Here is a 15467-nt window from a genome sequence, read left to right as displayed (position 1 = left end):
CTACATCTGTATACCCCTTACCGCAAGCTTCCATGCTGTTGGTTACAACAGCCAGACTTATCAGATGAGACATTATTGCAGAATGGGAAAGGGGAAAAAACCTTCTGTGCCTTCCTGGGAATAAGATGGTTTGTGGATATTTGAGAGCTCAGACTGCACCTAGAAAGAGTGTCCACGAAAGAGGGATCAAATATATACTGCATTCCATTAATTAGAGCAGGCCTTGCTGGGTAAGGGAAATATTAATATTCCCCTTCAACCCAAATGATAGAAGGATGTTATGTCCCAAGGGAACATTGGTTTGTCATCTCTTGAAGATGCTGAGCTAGGATTCACCTCTGCAGACCAAGCAGTGAGCTTGCCAGAAAAATAAAAGTAGTTTTGGTCTCAGTCCTTTGGAAACTGGAGCTGGTATAGTATAAAGGGAGATTTATGCAGCCTCTGATATTAAACTTCATTTAACTCTTGCCTGAAAACAGAACTGGTGTTGAATAATTACAGTAGAGACAGGAGAAAAAGCAGAAAGATGAGCCTGTTCCCATAAGGAAAGAATGCCAACGGCTCCTCTGGGAGGAAAGGGAGAGATAAGTGTGATCCTGAATTTCTCATAATTATAGGAGGAAAAAATGTCTATGCAGTAGATAATAGGAGCCATTTTCTTGCATAACAATTTTAAAAGACCTATTGGAAATCCTTGGTCACAATTCTGAGCTAAGGAGACCAGAGTCCATAATGCCTAGTATTTTTTTTTTATTTCATCTCAGCTCTAATGATTTCCAGGGTGAAGAGTTGGTCAACATTGAGCAGGATTCTCTAAGAAAAGAAGAAGAAGAAGACATGGAGGATGACCAGGACACACATCAGAAAGGGTAGAGCGTTTAAACCAGGGAATAATGATGCCTGGGCTCCTATTTGTATAAGTCCCTTTGTTTTATCCCCTTCTAAATTTTAACACTTGTTATGATTTATTAGAAACTGTCACCACTCCCATCCCCACCCACCCAACACCATTTTCAGAAAAATTAATGGAGCTCTAGGATGATCGATGTAGTCAATTCAGACGGCTGATGTTCTGGGAACCCAATATCTAGATTTAAATTCACCCAGGACAGTCTTCTAATTGAAGGTGCAAATTACCAAGTAATCGCTCCAATCCATACAAAAGTAGTTAATTTATCTTCTTAATGTCAATCAATAACAATCAATTTCTCAAAACTCAATCCACTTTAAATCTCAACAAAATGTTGCTCTTACCTTGTATACCAAGGTTCGTACCATAATGTAGGAGAGGCAAGATTATTACCTTTAATTTTGGGACCAGGAAAAAAGCTCAGAGAAGTGACCTACCTAAGGTCAATCAGCCAGAGAAAAACAGAACTAACTTGGAATTTCAGCCTTTGATCCCTAGTTCAAGACTGTCTGGTACTCTTATTATAACACTGTAATATTTATCCATTTTGGAAATCCCACATAAATTTGATTTAAAATTCTACATCTCAGAAAGAATATTTTTTCCCTATATTGGGAATTGAACCCAGGGGCACTTTACCATGAGCTACATCCCATCCCTTTTAATTGTTTATTTGAAAAATGGTCTTGCTAAGTTGCTGAGGGTCTCACAAAGTTGCTGAAACTGGCCTCAAACTTCTGATCCTCCTACCTCAGTCTTCTGAGTTGCTGGAATTACAGGGATGTGCCACCTTGCTGGGTTTGAGGAATATGATTTTTATATATATGAAGGTATTATGGAATCAGTCAGAATTAGGGTTGGGAGGTCTTGCCACATATAAACCATCAAGAATATTTACCACTAGAAACTGAGCTGAATTTCATCCTTTATTTTACTTAATGAGTTTTTGACCCAGAAGGGGCTGTGACATTCTCATGGTCAGATATACTCAGGTTTCACTGTGTTATTGGTACTGAAATAAACACCAGGCATTTGGAAATTGTTCAGCCTAGATAAACCAAATAACCTAAGTGTGTTTCTCCAACCACTCTGCTCTGTGGATTCAGGTTGCTATAATGAACAACACACATCCCCTACAATTAAAAATAAAGTCAACCTACAACAGACAGATGTACCCTATTAAATGTCACTCTCTGTCACTGATACTTTTTTTTAAAAAACACCATATCCACAACTGAGGGTGGATATTATTAGCTTTTCCTAAAATAGATCATGAAAAACATGGTCTTTATTCTACTTTTATTCACCCAAGATCTTCCAGAGCATTTCTAATGCTCAGTACTCATATTCACACATACATAACAATGAGAGTACATGCAATAATACCCATCATTATGACTGATCTATTCTGATACTTCCTATTCAGAAGGACTCTCATGATTTACCATATTTCACCACATAATCTTCAGATTTTATGTGAAAATTTTTTGCAAAAAAAGTGGGGTACAATTGTTACATGAAGCTTTTAAAAGAAATTGTGCTGCTATTACTTACAAATGATTTATTACTAAGTTGTCTTTGGTACAAGATTAAGTTGCACAGAGTTCTCATGAATATATGTTACTGTGGTGGCGACAATTCTGCAGTGAAATATGGGGTATCTCAGCTTTTAGTTAGTTACTCATCTTCCCTGCTCTGTTCCCAGGAACATGTTTTCTACATCTAATTCCTCAGGGTTTGGCACACTCAATTCTGTGAAGATTAATCCAACCCATGGCTGATTTTCATCTAAAATGAAATAAATTTCCCATTTCTATTTTGTAAGATATATGCCTTGTGAATGTTTGTTGTTTTCTTGCTTGCTTTATAAAGATTAATCTAGCCTTAGCATCACGGTTTATTTCATGTTTACTTCTCTCTGCCTTTTTGCTTTTGTGTTCCAGGTATTTGGAAAGGAAGTACGATACAGTTTATGATTTTTATAAAAAACACAAAACTACTATTCGATACATCATTTGGGGCATTTTACTGACAGGTAAATACCAAAAAGCAATATAAATACCATTTTATACAATAGAATAGGTAATTTATAAAGAATAGAGGTGTATTTAGCTCACAGTTCCAGAGGTTTGAAGTCCAATGTCAAGATGCTAACATTGGCAAGGACCTTCTTTGTGCACCATAATGTGGCAAAAGGAATCCTAATTTGAGACAGAGTATGCATGCTAGCCTGGTTCTCTGTTCTTCTTTTTATAAAACCACTAATGTCATGTGGGGGCCCCACCATCAGACTTTATCTAATCCTAACTATTAACATATGAATTTGGGCATTAAGTTTCCAGTAGTTTACTTTAGGGAAAACATTCAAACTTTAGCACCTACCCTGCTCTGGGGGCTCACAAAGACTTTGTCATTGTGATATGGATTTGGAGAGGTGCATTGGTTAATGCAAATCTGGAAAAACTTGAGTAACTGGCAGACACAGTGATGGTCACAAAACAAAAACCTACTTGTAGCAGGTGAATACAGGATGTAGAGTCTAGAGCCAACTAGCCCACTCCTCTTGCCTGAAGGCAGAACCAGAATGTCTCCTGCTTTTACTCCCTCCATGTCCCATTTTAAAGAACACTCCTGCTGGGGAAGTGGCACACACCAGCAATTCTAGCAAGCAAGATAACAAGGTTAAGCAAGGCTCAAAATAAAAAGTAAAAATGCTGGGGGTATAGCTCAGGAGTAGAGCACCCTGAGTTCAATTCCAAGTACCAATAAATAAATAGATAAGAACACTCTGTCTACAAAATGTAAATGATCCCACTCAAATCTACAGACATTAATACAAGATTGCTGTACCACCAGTGTCACAAGTGTCACTGGTTCTCAGCTGAAACAGGAAACAGCAAAGTTGATAATCTTTCCCTGTAGCAGGTTGTACTTTAGGCTTCGTGACATATTATACATACTATCAAAACAATGCAACTCTGCCATTGTGGTTAAAAAAAACTTAAAAAAAAATAAAAACAGGCAGACAATATTTAAACAAACTTAGCTTTGTTTCAATAAAACTTTATGTATAGAGTACAAATACAAGCAAACAATGTATTTGTACTTGCCACCTACAAAACAAGGAGCAGACCAGCAGACTGTAGCTTGCTGACCTTTAAAAACAGGGACCTTATTCTCATCTGAGAATCTGCTTCTTCAAAAGCCTGCTCTAGTCATTGCTCCCACTCTTTTCCTTAGAAATACTGTAGCACTTAGAGATTGTTGGTAGGTTTATTTCCCTACTCAAGCTTAGGCCAATTCTAAGCTGCAAAAGCTGCAAACCTAGAAAACCAATACCTCTCTGTCCAGTGTTGCTTTAATACTTAAACTTTTTCTGATAGTAGCTCACCTACTGAATCTGAATGGGGACAGGGGGAGAGTAAAAAGAGAAAAGCTAAATGGTTGAGCATCAGGATTCAAGAATTAAAGTCTATAAGAAAATAAATAATACCCTTTCTGTGACCAGAATCAAGTATCTGGATTGCCCCTCACTGGGTACTAATATTGGAGAGATGAGTGTTGGCAAAAAGAAATCAGGTTTATTCAAGGCCAGCCCTGAGGAAAACAGAAGGCCTAGGTCCTCAAGGTTGTATCTTTCTTGGTTTCTGGGCACCAGGGGGTTTTGAGGGAGGGAAGGAAGCAATGAGGCTGCAGTCTGGACAGTCCTCTTCAATGAGGGAGTTGGTTAACATCTAGGTAGAGCTTCTCTTTAGCCAAAGGATTAGGGACAGGTAGAAGGGCAAAAGGAAAGAGGAAGCCCCTCCACATTTCCTCCTAGTCTTCATGGTGCGAATAGTAGGGATTTGTTTTGAAATAAATAAGTTAATAATAACCTCCCCCAGAGGAGCCAGTACCCACGTTAAAGCACCCTGCATTCAATGGGTTCTTGATTAAACCTCCCCTTCGCCAGATCAAGGCTGGAAGCTGGGGCCCAGCTGGCTTCAGTGATGGTCATAGTCTGTGTTTGCCTCCTGGACAGGTTACCTGGCTTTGGTAATTGCAGCCTGTGTGCTGAATTTTCAGAGAGCGCTTCCTCTTTTTGGGATCACCGTGGCTGCCATCTTCTTCGTTGTCTGGGATCACTTGATGGCCAAATATGAACATCGAATTGATGAGATCATATCCCCAGGCAAAATGCTGCTGAACAGCCACTGGTTCTGGCTGAAGTGGTAAGTGCAATTGCTTCTCTTATTGCAATTAAGAGAGATATTATTTTTTTCCAACACAATTCCAAAAATTTGTTCTAAAATTGCTTCCTCATTTATGGGATATTGAAGCTAGAAACAAACCTTGGGAGCAATCCATTATGATGCCTTCATTTTACAAATAGGAAATCAAGGCCTAGATGAGATGATGACTCATTTGAAATGTGTTCAAGCATCCCTACAATCAGTAGCCTTAATTTCAAGTTATACTGAATGATAAAATGTGGTCCAAAAAAAATTAATTTAATAACCTTCTAAGAACTTCATTAGAGAGACACCTACATATCAAAAAGTGGTTAAGAGTATAAGACAGCACAGGCTTTAGTCATTGCACCAATGGCATTAGGTCTTCCAAGCACTTTTTAATAGCATGGCCTCAGGGTGAATTAGTAAGATCTGTCCTGGCACCAGTCAGGGAACAGCAACATGAAATCTAATCTCAGTACCTGTTTAAAGACTTTATTCATAAATACAAAATGACAAATATAGGTTTTTGTTTGTTTTGTTTTGTTTGCAGTATTGGGAATCAAACCAAGTCTTGTACATAATAGGCAGGTGCTCTTCCACTGAGCTACACCCCTGGCCAACACCATTTTCATATGCAAGTTATTTTTTTGGGGGGTGGCGGATGTTTGTTTCCTTGTTTGCTTTTGTGGCACTAGAGATGGAACCCAGGGCTTTGTACACGCTGAGCTATGGTCCCAGCCCCACAAGTTATACATATTCCTAATACAACTTATTTATTTTATTTACAAAATATATTCAATCATGAATTTTTTTTTAGTTCCTCTATGGTTGAACATTTATTTTATTTACAATTTTTTGCTTTTTATATTTTTTTTTTGCAGTACTAGGGATTGAACCCAGGGGATGCTCTGGTGCTCTACCACAGAGTTCCATCCACAGCTCATTTGATTTTTTAATATTTTGACAATAGCTCACCTACTGAATCTACCAAAGTAGATTGCCAAGTAGTTGCCAAGGCTTAGTGATTAAACTTGTGATCCTTCTGCCTCAGCCTCTGAGTCACTGGGATTATAGGCATGCACTACTACATCCAGAAATTTTTTGCTACTATAAATGTTGTGATAAGCATAAACCTTTGTTTTTAATCTATTTCTGGTTAATTTAGATCAACTGGTATATCTCTATTTACATTTCCTTATTACACTTCCAATAATTTTTTAATTAGGCTTTCATTTTCTCTAATGTCTTTCATTGGCTTTTGCTACCTAAAAATTGGGGTTTAAAAATTGCCTTGATATCAAGGACAATTAGCTCTGACTTTTTGTCTAACCAACATATTAAAATCATGACCTACAGATTGTAATCAAAATACAACAATTTTTTCATCCATCATTCTTTCCATTTTATTCAATGGGAACTATCTATCCCATATTTTGAATTAAATGCCAAAACCTCAAGCCCCTTCTGCCCACTCTTAGTTAATAATCCAATGGTTACAGAAGTATTTTTTTAATATCTATTTTTTAGTTGTAGTTGGACACAATACCTTTTTTTTCTTTACTTATTTTTATGTGGTGCTGAGGATTGAACCTGGGCCTTGCACATATGAGGCAAGCACTCTAGTGCTGAGCCACAATCCCAACCCCAGAACTATTTTTAATATGAAGCTGTCCCAGCCCATACAATAATGAAAACTAGGAACGCAGCCAAGATTCTATCTTACCATCCCAGATTTGGCTTGTGTTTCTCTTTTCTCCTTGTTTCCTGCTTCTCTACCAACCTCAAATCTAGGGATCAAGGCCAGGACACTTCCAACTTAGGGAGGTGGCTTCCTGCTCTGGGCAGGAGACCCTCCTCCTTGGAGGAAGGGCCTTATGAATTGCCAAAGCCCACTCTCCTCTAGGACCCACTTCCTTCAGTGACCACTAGAGGCTTTTCCTTCCACTTTTCTTTATAGGATCTCCTCTCCTTCCAGGTGGCCCTACTGGGTTGTTCCCAGGACCTCTCTCTCCATAGAGACCCCCCCAAGGATTCTAACAAGAAACTTCATACATCCTTGGCCTAATAAATCAGGATTGTGCAGTCCCAACATAGCAAACAGCCTTTCTGGTTCTGCCATCAAAGCAATGAATCAGCCTCCTCATGCCCATTAGACTCCCCAGGGAGCCAGAACCCAGCCTAACATCCAATTTAGCTCTGTAGAGGCCCCCCAGCTACAGAGGACACCTTTCAAATTCTCCATTAAAGGGACAACGCTAACATCTTACCCATCCCCAAAGACAAGGTAGAGAGAATCCAGATAGCTATTTTAAAGAAACAGCCAGACCTTCCTCTCCAAATGTCCTTTCTTCTCTCTGATCCCTTTGTGTATCTGTGAGCTGGTAAAGGGCCTGAGTTGCAGAATGAGGGGGTCACATTGTTTAATTTTGGGGTTATTTGCCATTTTTAGCCTCAACCAAAAAGAGTCTGTTACAATATGTGAAAGTGAATGTGTAGCTTCCTGGTGCCAGGGTATGTTACTTTCTTCTGCATTTTTAAATATTTTAGTTTAAGCCTTAAGTTAGCAAAACAAATGATCCCAACACCTCCCTTTTGTTTCCTTAGGGTGATTTGGAGCTTATTGATTCTAGGGATCATATTCTGGCTGATCTTCGACACTGCCAAATTGGGCCAACAGCAGCTGGTGTCCTTTGGTGGACTCATAATGTACATTATCCTGTTGTTTATATTTTCCAAATACCCAACCAGAGTAAGTATGAAATTGGTTGGATTTTTTGTTTTGTTTTGTTTTCCCTCCCCAGGTGAAAAATATGATCAAAATAATGATCATAAAAGTATTTCACTATTCAATATTTTTCTTAATGTTCTGTAATTTAAGTGGTTAAATTGCCCTTCTTCTGGAACTTTCAAAGTATTGTCTATTACTATCTCAATCCATTCTCAGTAATTTCCAGTTACACAACCAGTGGGACATTCTCTCCTTGTCAAATCCTATTTCTACTCATGTACACCCTGCCTCTATCCAACATACATACAGAGAAAATTACATTAATTTTGATCTCAGTTTTCCAAGACTACAAATTACTTAATAGTTTGCACTTGATCCTGCACTTAATCAAAGTTCTATTTGCAATTCGGGCTTTTCTACTCCAAAAAAATTGTCCTTATACAGTTTTTCCCCCCAATTGAATCCAATTCTCATCCTTGTCTGTCAGCCTGTAACTCATGAAATGGGCAAGATTTCTGAGACCTAGAAGCTCTCATATATGAATCATAATGGCAAGCCCTGGAAGAATTTTCTGACTGAAAGATTGACCCGAGGAAAAAGCATTAATCTGAGGCCAAGTTCACCTGATATGATCCAAATCACTTGCCCTGTTTGGGTAAGCATCTCCACTGACTGGGCCTTTGCTCCCATAGGTCTTATCAGACCTCATTTCCCCACCAAAAAATAAAAACAGATGATTGTCCATTTCTGCTGCACATCCTGCATCTGCATTACAGGTCATTGGTTCCTTTTATAGCGAAACAAGAGCCCCTCAATAGGGTAGAATTTCATTTAATTCACTTATAAAATTGTCAGATCAACAAGCCTCAGACACACTGAGAAATCATGTTCTGCCTTTCCATTTTCCAGGCAGGAGAAGTAATTATATTTGTCTAATACTTACAGTAAGACTAGAAAAGCCAGGTCCTTCCTCCTTTAATGACACTTCTTAGACTACTCTTTGTGTCTAAGTAACTTATCAGAACTTAGTGGTTATTCACCAGCACTAAAGACTTAAAACCCAGGTTTAAGGAGAGGAAATGCAATCTTAAGCTTTTGAAGCTATGGTTCTATCAAAAGACACTCTGCTCCTGGCTCCTCAGGCCTCCCAAAGAAAAAAATCAGTGGTTCTTTTGATGTTTATGCTAAAGTCAGCATTAACTTTCTAATAAGATAATATCTCTGTCATTCTGCATAGGTTTACTGGAGACTTGTCTTTTGGGGAATTGGGTTACAATTTCTTCTTGGACTGTTAATTCTAAGGACTAATCCTGGATTTATTGCTTTCAATTGGTTGGGCACACAAGTTCAGGTAAGTGTTTCAAAAGAATACTTTACATTTAAGATGCTTTTAACATGTGGATGTAATCCTTGAGGCATCTCAGAAATAGGTTTATAAGTCTGTAATATTTGACCCAGATTTTACTTCCATAGTGTGAATCAGACAAATACCTGTTTGTGTGGAATACATTAATCTGTCTAGTTAATTATGATTACTGCTGTCCTTACCTATATTATCTACTGCATCCATCCCCTATCCCTGTTCCCCCATCACCTTGCCCATAGGGATGTTACCCTTATAAGCTGGTTTCTAAACAGAGAAATGAGCTTCCTTTGCATCCAGTGGTAACAAGTGGCACCTGTGTACTATCTCTGGCTTGCTAGAGCAATTTACCACACTCAGCTTGTTCTTTAGCAACCTAGAGTCAGACTAAATGTCAGACATGACAGAAAATCTTTATGCAGACATAATTCAAAAATACAGCTCTATGCCATTCATGGGCATGGTTCTCATCCTCTGCAGAGCCTAGTGCTACGATGGCTTGTAACGACCATTTCAGTGGTTTTAATGATCTCTTTTTCTTTCTCAAATCAGATTTTTCTGGATTACACTGATGCTGGTGCTAGATTTGTCTTTGGTGAAAAATACACAGACCACTTCTTTGCATTTAAGGTAAATCTAAACTTTTTCCATGTACTTCCTGTCTTGTCAGTAGCTTCTCAATCTTTGTAGATGTTCAGATAAAACCTAAGACCAAACACCAGGTATATAATTTCTGGTCTTGTTTTAGGTATGCAACACATCACCAGCCTTTTGCATTTGCAGTGTTATCTGAAGTCAGAGGATTGCACACATTTCACCAGGTTACTTCTGTATAGCATTAAGGGAAATATCTAGGGGAAGTCACAAATATTCAAATGTTGGGAGTTGGGGGGTGGTCTTGGCTGAGGTATTTGTGAAGAATCCTGTGGGGTAATAGTATCTTGAACTTCAGATTCAGGAGAAAGAACTTTATGCACTCGGCAATGAATGGGCATATGGCCCCCAATGGCTTCCAGGTAACAGCTCTGCACTCTGCACTCCTCAGTCCCAGGCAGTTTGGGACAGCTGCTCAAGCACATTAACCCGTGTTCTTCCAGAGCCATCCCCAGGCTACACCTTTTTCATGTTTCCTTCTGTACAACCTTTGCTGAAGCAATCTTGATGGATGAGCCTTCTGCTAATCAACAGAGAGGCAACCTGGCCTCTGCCTAGGCACAGCCAGTTCCCCACAGTCAATTCCCTCTTGGGGTTCCAACAAGCATCAGAAAATTCACCCTCTTCTGGCAAGTCCCTGCAAATACTGAGTCAGAAAGTTATATTTGGGCTTTTCTTCAGCTTTCTTTCTTGTGGTGTTAATGTTCATACATTTTCTCCCTTAGAGATTCCAAATTTTCCTCTAAATTACTCCATTCAGTTAGGCAAATTTTTATGCTGGATCTTTTTTTTTTTTTTTTTGGTACCCAAGATTGAACTCAGGGGCACTTAACCACTTAACCACTGAGATACATCTCCAGCCCTTTTCATTTTTATTTTGAAATAGGGTCTCACTAGTTGCTTAAGGCCTTAATAAGTTGCTGAGGCTGGCTTTGAACTTGCCATCTAATTGCCTCAGCCTCCTGAGTAGCTGGGATTACAGGTGTATGCCACTGCAGCCCACACTGAATTTTTTAAATATATATATATATATATATATATATATATATATATATATATATATTTTTTTTTTTTTTTTTGGTGGTGCTGGGGATTGAACCCAGGGCCTTGTGCATGCGAGGCAAGCACTCTACCAACTGAGCTATATCCCCAGCCCTACTTCTAATTTTTTATTGACACATAATAATTGTCCATATTCATGGGGTGTGACATTTTAATACATGTATAAATGTACAATGATCAGGTCAAGGTCTGAATCTTTTCTAAAGCTGCTGATCTGATGCTCTGGTGTTGAGATAACTAAGCCTTATCTGAGAAGGGTCAAGCATTTATAGAGTGAGATAGAAAGATGCTTATATCGTGAAATGAATTGAGATTTGGAAAAAGAATAAAACCACAGGAAGGAGTAACTTGCTATGCAGACAATAAGGGTGCTTCAGACCTTGTCTGTTCCTCTCTTGCCCCAGGGCAGTGGCCTTTCTGATTTCCTGCCAACTCAGAATCCCTGGATGAGCCCCTTTAACTCCTTCAGGCTTTCAGGAAAGTTCTGCCTACCCATTAAAACTAATAAGAGGCTCATAGTGAGCTTTGAATACTGGCACAAAATGTCTTTTAGTATATATTATTAATAGATTTTTTCTAAATTAGATCTTGTACAAATTGTCCTTGGTCATTCTGTGTCTCTGGTAGCAGATCATCTGGCCATTTAGCTGGGGGAACAGTGGGGAATTGTTGAGGTGGAGTGGGGCTGAGTAGAGACCTGGCCCACAGGGGTGTGTGGTCTATGTAGGTGGAAACTGCTCCCTGTAGAAACACACGCTGCAGGTTCCAAAAGAGCAACAGAGAAATAGGATCTAGCCAGTTACATCCTTCTGTAACACAGGACTAACCTGGTCTTCAAAATGTCATCACTTTAGTGATTCAAAAATCTATAGGTAAAATAATTTTTATTTATAAAGCCAAAAGAATAAATGCATACTCCATGGGAGGCACTGTGTGCAAATATCAACCATAAATTGTCTGAACCACACAGCTGCTACAAATAAGGATCTGAAGTGCCTCACGATTCATCTTGACCCAGGTTACTCTGCTAATTAGTGATGAAGCTCATGTCTTTTTAATATCAGGACAATGAGAATATTTGCCAGTGGCCTTCAGTTTGTGGCTCTAGCTATCAAAATTCCCCCCCAAATTGTATATTTTCTCTAAGAAAACCTCATAATAGAAGGGGGTAGGTCGGAGCTGAGGTTGTAGCTCAGTGGTAGAGTGCTCACCTGGCGTGCATGAGGCCCTGGGTTTGATCCTCAGCCCCACATAAAAATAAAATAAAGATATTGTGTCCACCTAAAACTAAAAATAAAATAAAATAAGAAGGGGAGAGGTCACATTTTCTATGAAATATACTGTTTAGCCTTCTTTCTTCTGTTATAACAAAATACCTGAAACTGGATAATTTATAAAGAATTAAGGTTTATTTAGAGTACAAATTTAAGGTGGGGGCAGTCTAATTCCAACATGCTGGCATTGATAAGGACCTTCTTGGTCCTCATAACATGGCAGAAGGCATCAGATGATGAGCCAGAGCAAATGAACTCTCTCAGATCTCTCTTCTAATAAAGCCACTACTGCCACTATGGGGGCCCCACCTTCACGCCCTCATCTAATCCTAATTATTTCCCAAAAACCCCACCTCCAAGTGCCATTAACATATGAATCTGGGTATTAAGTTTCCAACACCTGAACTTTCAGGGGACATAGTCAAATCAATTTGACACTCAAGCCTATCTAGAAGAAATTAGAAAAGAGACTTAGAGAGGGAAGCTGCATGGTAAAAAGGGTTGTCAGTTCAAGAGGCATTTCCAGCATTGTTATGGTGTCTCTGATGGAGAGAGGAGGCAGAGAGGAGACCTAATAGTAAATCTGCAATATTATTGGGGTCACCACTGACCCATAACTAACTCTGTTCCCCCATCCCCAGGTCCTGCCAATTGTGGTTTTCTTCAGCACTGTGATGTCCATGTTATACTACATGGGATTGATGCAGTGGATCATCAGAAAGGTACTGGGATTGGGGCATACAAGGTGACAGGTGCAGAGTTGATTATTTCAGGTACAAAGTCTTAAATGCCTTTTATCCAGGCATTTCCAAAGTGTCTTTCTCTTCCTACAAATATTCACCTCCATCACCAAAGTTATTACATTGAAACACCAAATCCTGCATGTGCCCATCAGGGGAATTTTATCTCAGGTTCTTCTAATAGGGCTTTGATTTACAACCCACTGGATAACTCCATGAAACCATAGCAGTTACGTCTTTAACCAAGCAATTGAGGTCAAATACCTGCCACGGGGAAGTGGTGTTGATCCCTCCTCACAGTTACCTACACTAGGCCTCATACATACTGACAACTTGTCTTTAGAAAGTTACCAAAGTAGGTACGCCTCGTCTTAGAGTTGCTAGAGAAATTAAAGCAAGAAAGCGAAGTATTTTTCACGCTGGGGGTGGGGGAGTTTTATAAGCACACATTTTTTTTTAAGTAAGAGTTAATCTCATTCGTGCTGCTCCAGCAATTGAGTTATACTCTCATGTCAGATCAGAAAACTAGATATTTTTTTATTGTTGGTTGTTCAAAACATTACATAGTTCTTGATATATCATATTTCACACTTTGATTCAAGTGGGTTATGAACTCCCATTTTTACCCTGTATACAGATTGCAGAATCACATCAGTTATACTTCCATTGATTTACAAATTGCCATACTGGTGTCTGTTGTATTCTGCTGCCTTTCCTATCCTCTACTATCCCTCCTCCCCTCCCCTCCCCTCCCCTCTTCTCTCTCTACCCCCTCTACTGTAATTCATTTCTCCCCCTTGTATTATTTTTCCCTTACCCCTCACTTCCTCTTGTATGTAATTTTGTATAACCCTGAGGGTCTCCTTCCATTTCCATGCAATTTCTCTTCTCTCTCCCTTTCCCTCCCACCTCTCATCCCTGTTTAATGTTAATCTTCTTCTCATGCTCTTCGTCCCTACTCTGTTCTTAGTTACTCTCCTTATATCAAAGAAGACATTTGGCATTTGTTTTTTTAGGGATTGGCTAGCTTCACTTAGCATAATCTGCTCTAATGCCATCCATTTCCCTCCAAATTCTATGATTTTGTCATTTTTTAATCCATTGTGTATAAATGCCACATTTTTTTTTATCCATTCGTCTACTGAAGGGCATCTAGGTTGGTTCCACAGTCTTGCTATTGTGAATTGTGCTGCTATGAACATCGATGTAGCAGTGTCCCTGTAGCATGCTCTTTTTAGGTCTTTAGGGAATAGACCGAGAAGGGGAATAGCTGGGTCAAATGGTGGTTCCATTCCCAGCTTTTCAAGAAATCTCCATACTGCTTTCCAAATTGGCTGCACCAATTTGCAGTCCCACCAACAATGAACAAGTGTACCCTTTTCCCCACATCCTCGCCAGCACTTGTTGTTGTTTGACTTCATAATGGCTGCCAATCTTACTGGAGTGAGATGGTATCTTAGGGTGGTTTTGATTTGCATTTCTCTGACTGCTAGAGATGGTGAGCATTTTTTCATGTACTTGTATGTCCTCCTCTGAGAAGTGTCTGTTCAGGTCCTTGGCCCATTTGTTGATTGGGTTATTTGTTATCTTATTGTCTAATTTTTTGAGTTCTTTTTATACTCTGGATATTAGGGCTCTATCTGAAGTGTGAGGAGTAAAGATTTGTTCCCAGGATATAGGCTCCCTATTTACCTCTCTTAAAACTAGATATTTGTAAGCTAGTTTGGATGCACATGGAAGCAGACCAGTGCACACAGGGCTTGTGGGACAAACACAGCCTTCCTTTGATTCCTGTAAATAAATCAAAATATATAACCAGAAAGAGAAAAGATAGGAGAAAGAGAGAAAGAAAGAATAAGAATACCAGCAGAATTTGCAATCACAGTGAGCTCCAGTACTGATAATATCCTGATTATTGGTTTATATATTCAGAATTACTGCACTCACATTTAGAATCCAAATTTTTAAAGTTCTGGTAATAATATTATTTGATGATAATATGTATCTGCTTAGAATCTTTGGAAAATGCATAGGAATAATTGCTTTTTTAAAAGGAGAAAAAAGGGATAGGGATGCAGCTCAATGGTAGAAGCCCTGCTTAGCATCACAAGGCCATGAGTTCAATCACCAGAACCAAAATAAAGCAATTTTTTAAAATAAGAAAGTATATAGTGCTTGTTTGAAATAATCTCACAGAGAAAGAGAGAGAAAGCCTTAAAAACAAATACAAATATGTTAAAAAATGATCATAAGAGTCTTTGTTGTATCATAAATGCATGTAGATAATGTTATATATAATTGTCAATGAAGTTATACATCATTTTACATCTTGCTTTTCAACCACTATTCGATGTAGCCATTTTCCCATGCTAATAAATAATATCAAAAAGTAAATGTTTTTTAAAGAAAGAATTACTGTACTCATATAGGTAAGTGGAAAGAAAGGAAATAGAATTCAACAGGAAGTCAGCATCCTGAGATAGGTATCATGAAAGGTTTATTAGTCACCTTTCCATTACTAT

General features: G+C 38.8%; 1 protein-coding gene across 4 annotated transcripts in view; it reads left to right on the top strand.

Moving 5' to 3' along the window:
- LOC308640237 (solute carrier family 28 member 3-like) overlaps positions 1–15467 on the top strand; it is a 110815-nt gene that overhangs the window by 77046 nt on the left and 18302 nt on the right. For all 4 annotated transcript variants that reach the window (XM_081278459.1, XM_081278458.1, XM_081278461.1 and 1 more), the window contains 7 exons: positions 781–869; positions 2854–2945; positions 4932–5121; positions 7729–7873; positions 9090–9203; positions 9768–9845; positions 12847–12927. In XM_081278459.1, coding sequence (XP_081134585.1) covers positions 781–869; positions 2854–2945; positions 4932–5121; positions 7729–7873; positions 9090–9203; positions 9768–9845; positions 12847–12927 — 789 coding nt within the window. The remainder of the gene's footprint in view (positions 1–780; positions 870–2853; positions 2946–4931; positions 5122–7728; positions 7874–9089; positions 9204–9767; positions 9846–12846; positions 12928–15467) is intronic.

This window comes from Spermophilus citellus, assembly GCF_964194105.1.
Source record: "Spermophilus citellus genome assembly, chromosome: 2".
Taxonomy (NCBI): Eukaryota; Metazoa; Chordata; class Mammalia; order Rodentia; family Sciuridae; genus Spermophilus; species Spermophilus citellus.
The sequence above is the reverse complement of the archived record's forward strand: the minus strand, read 5'-3'. Positions and strand labels throughout refer to the sequence as shown.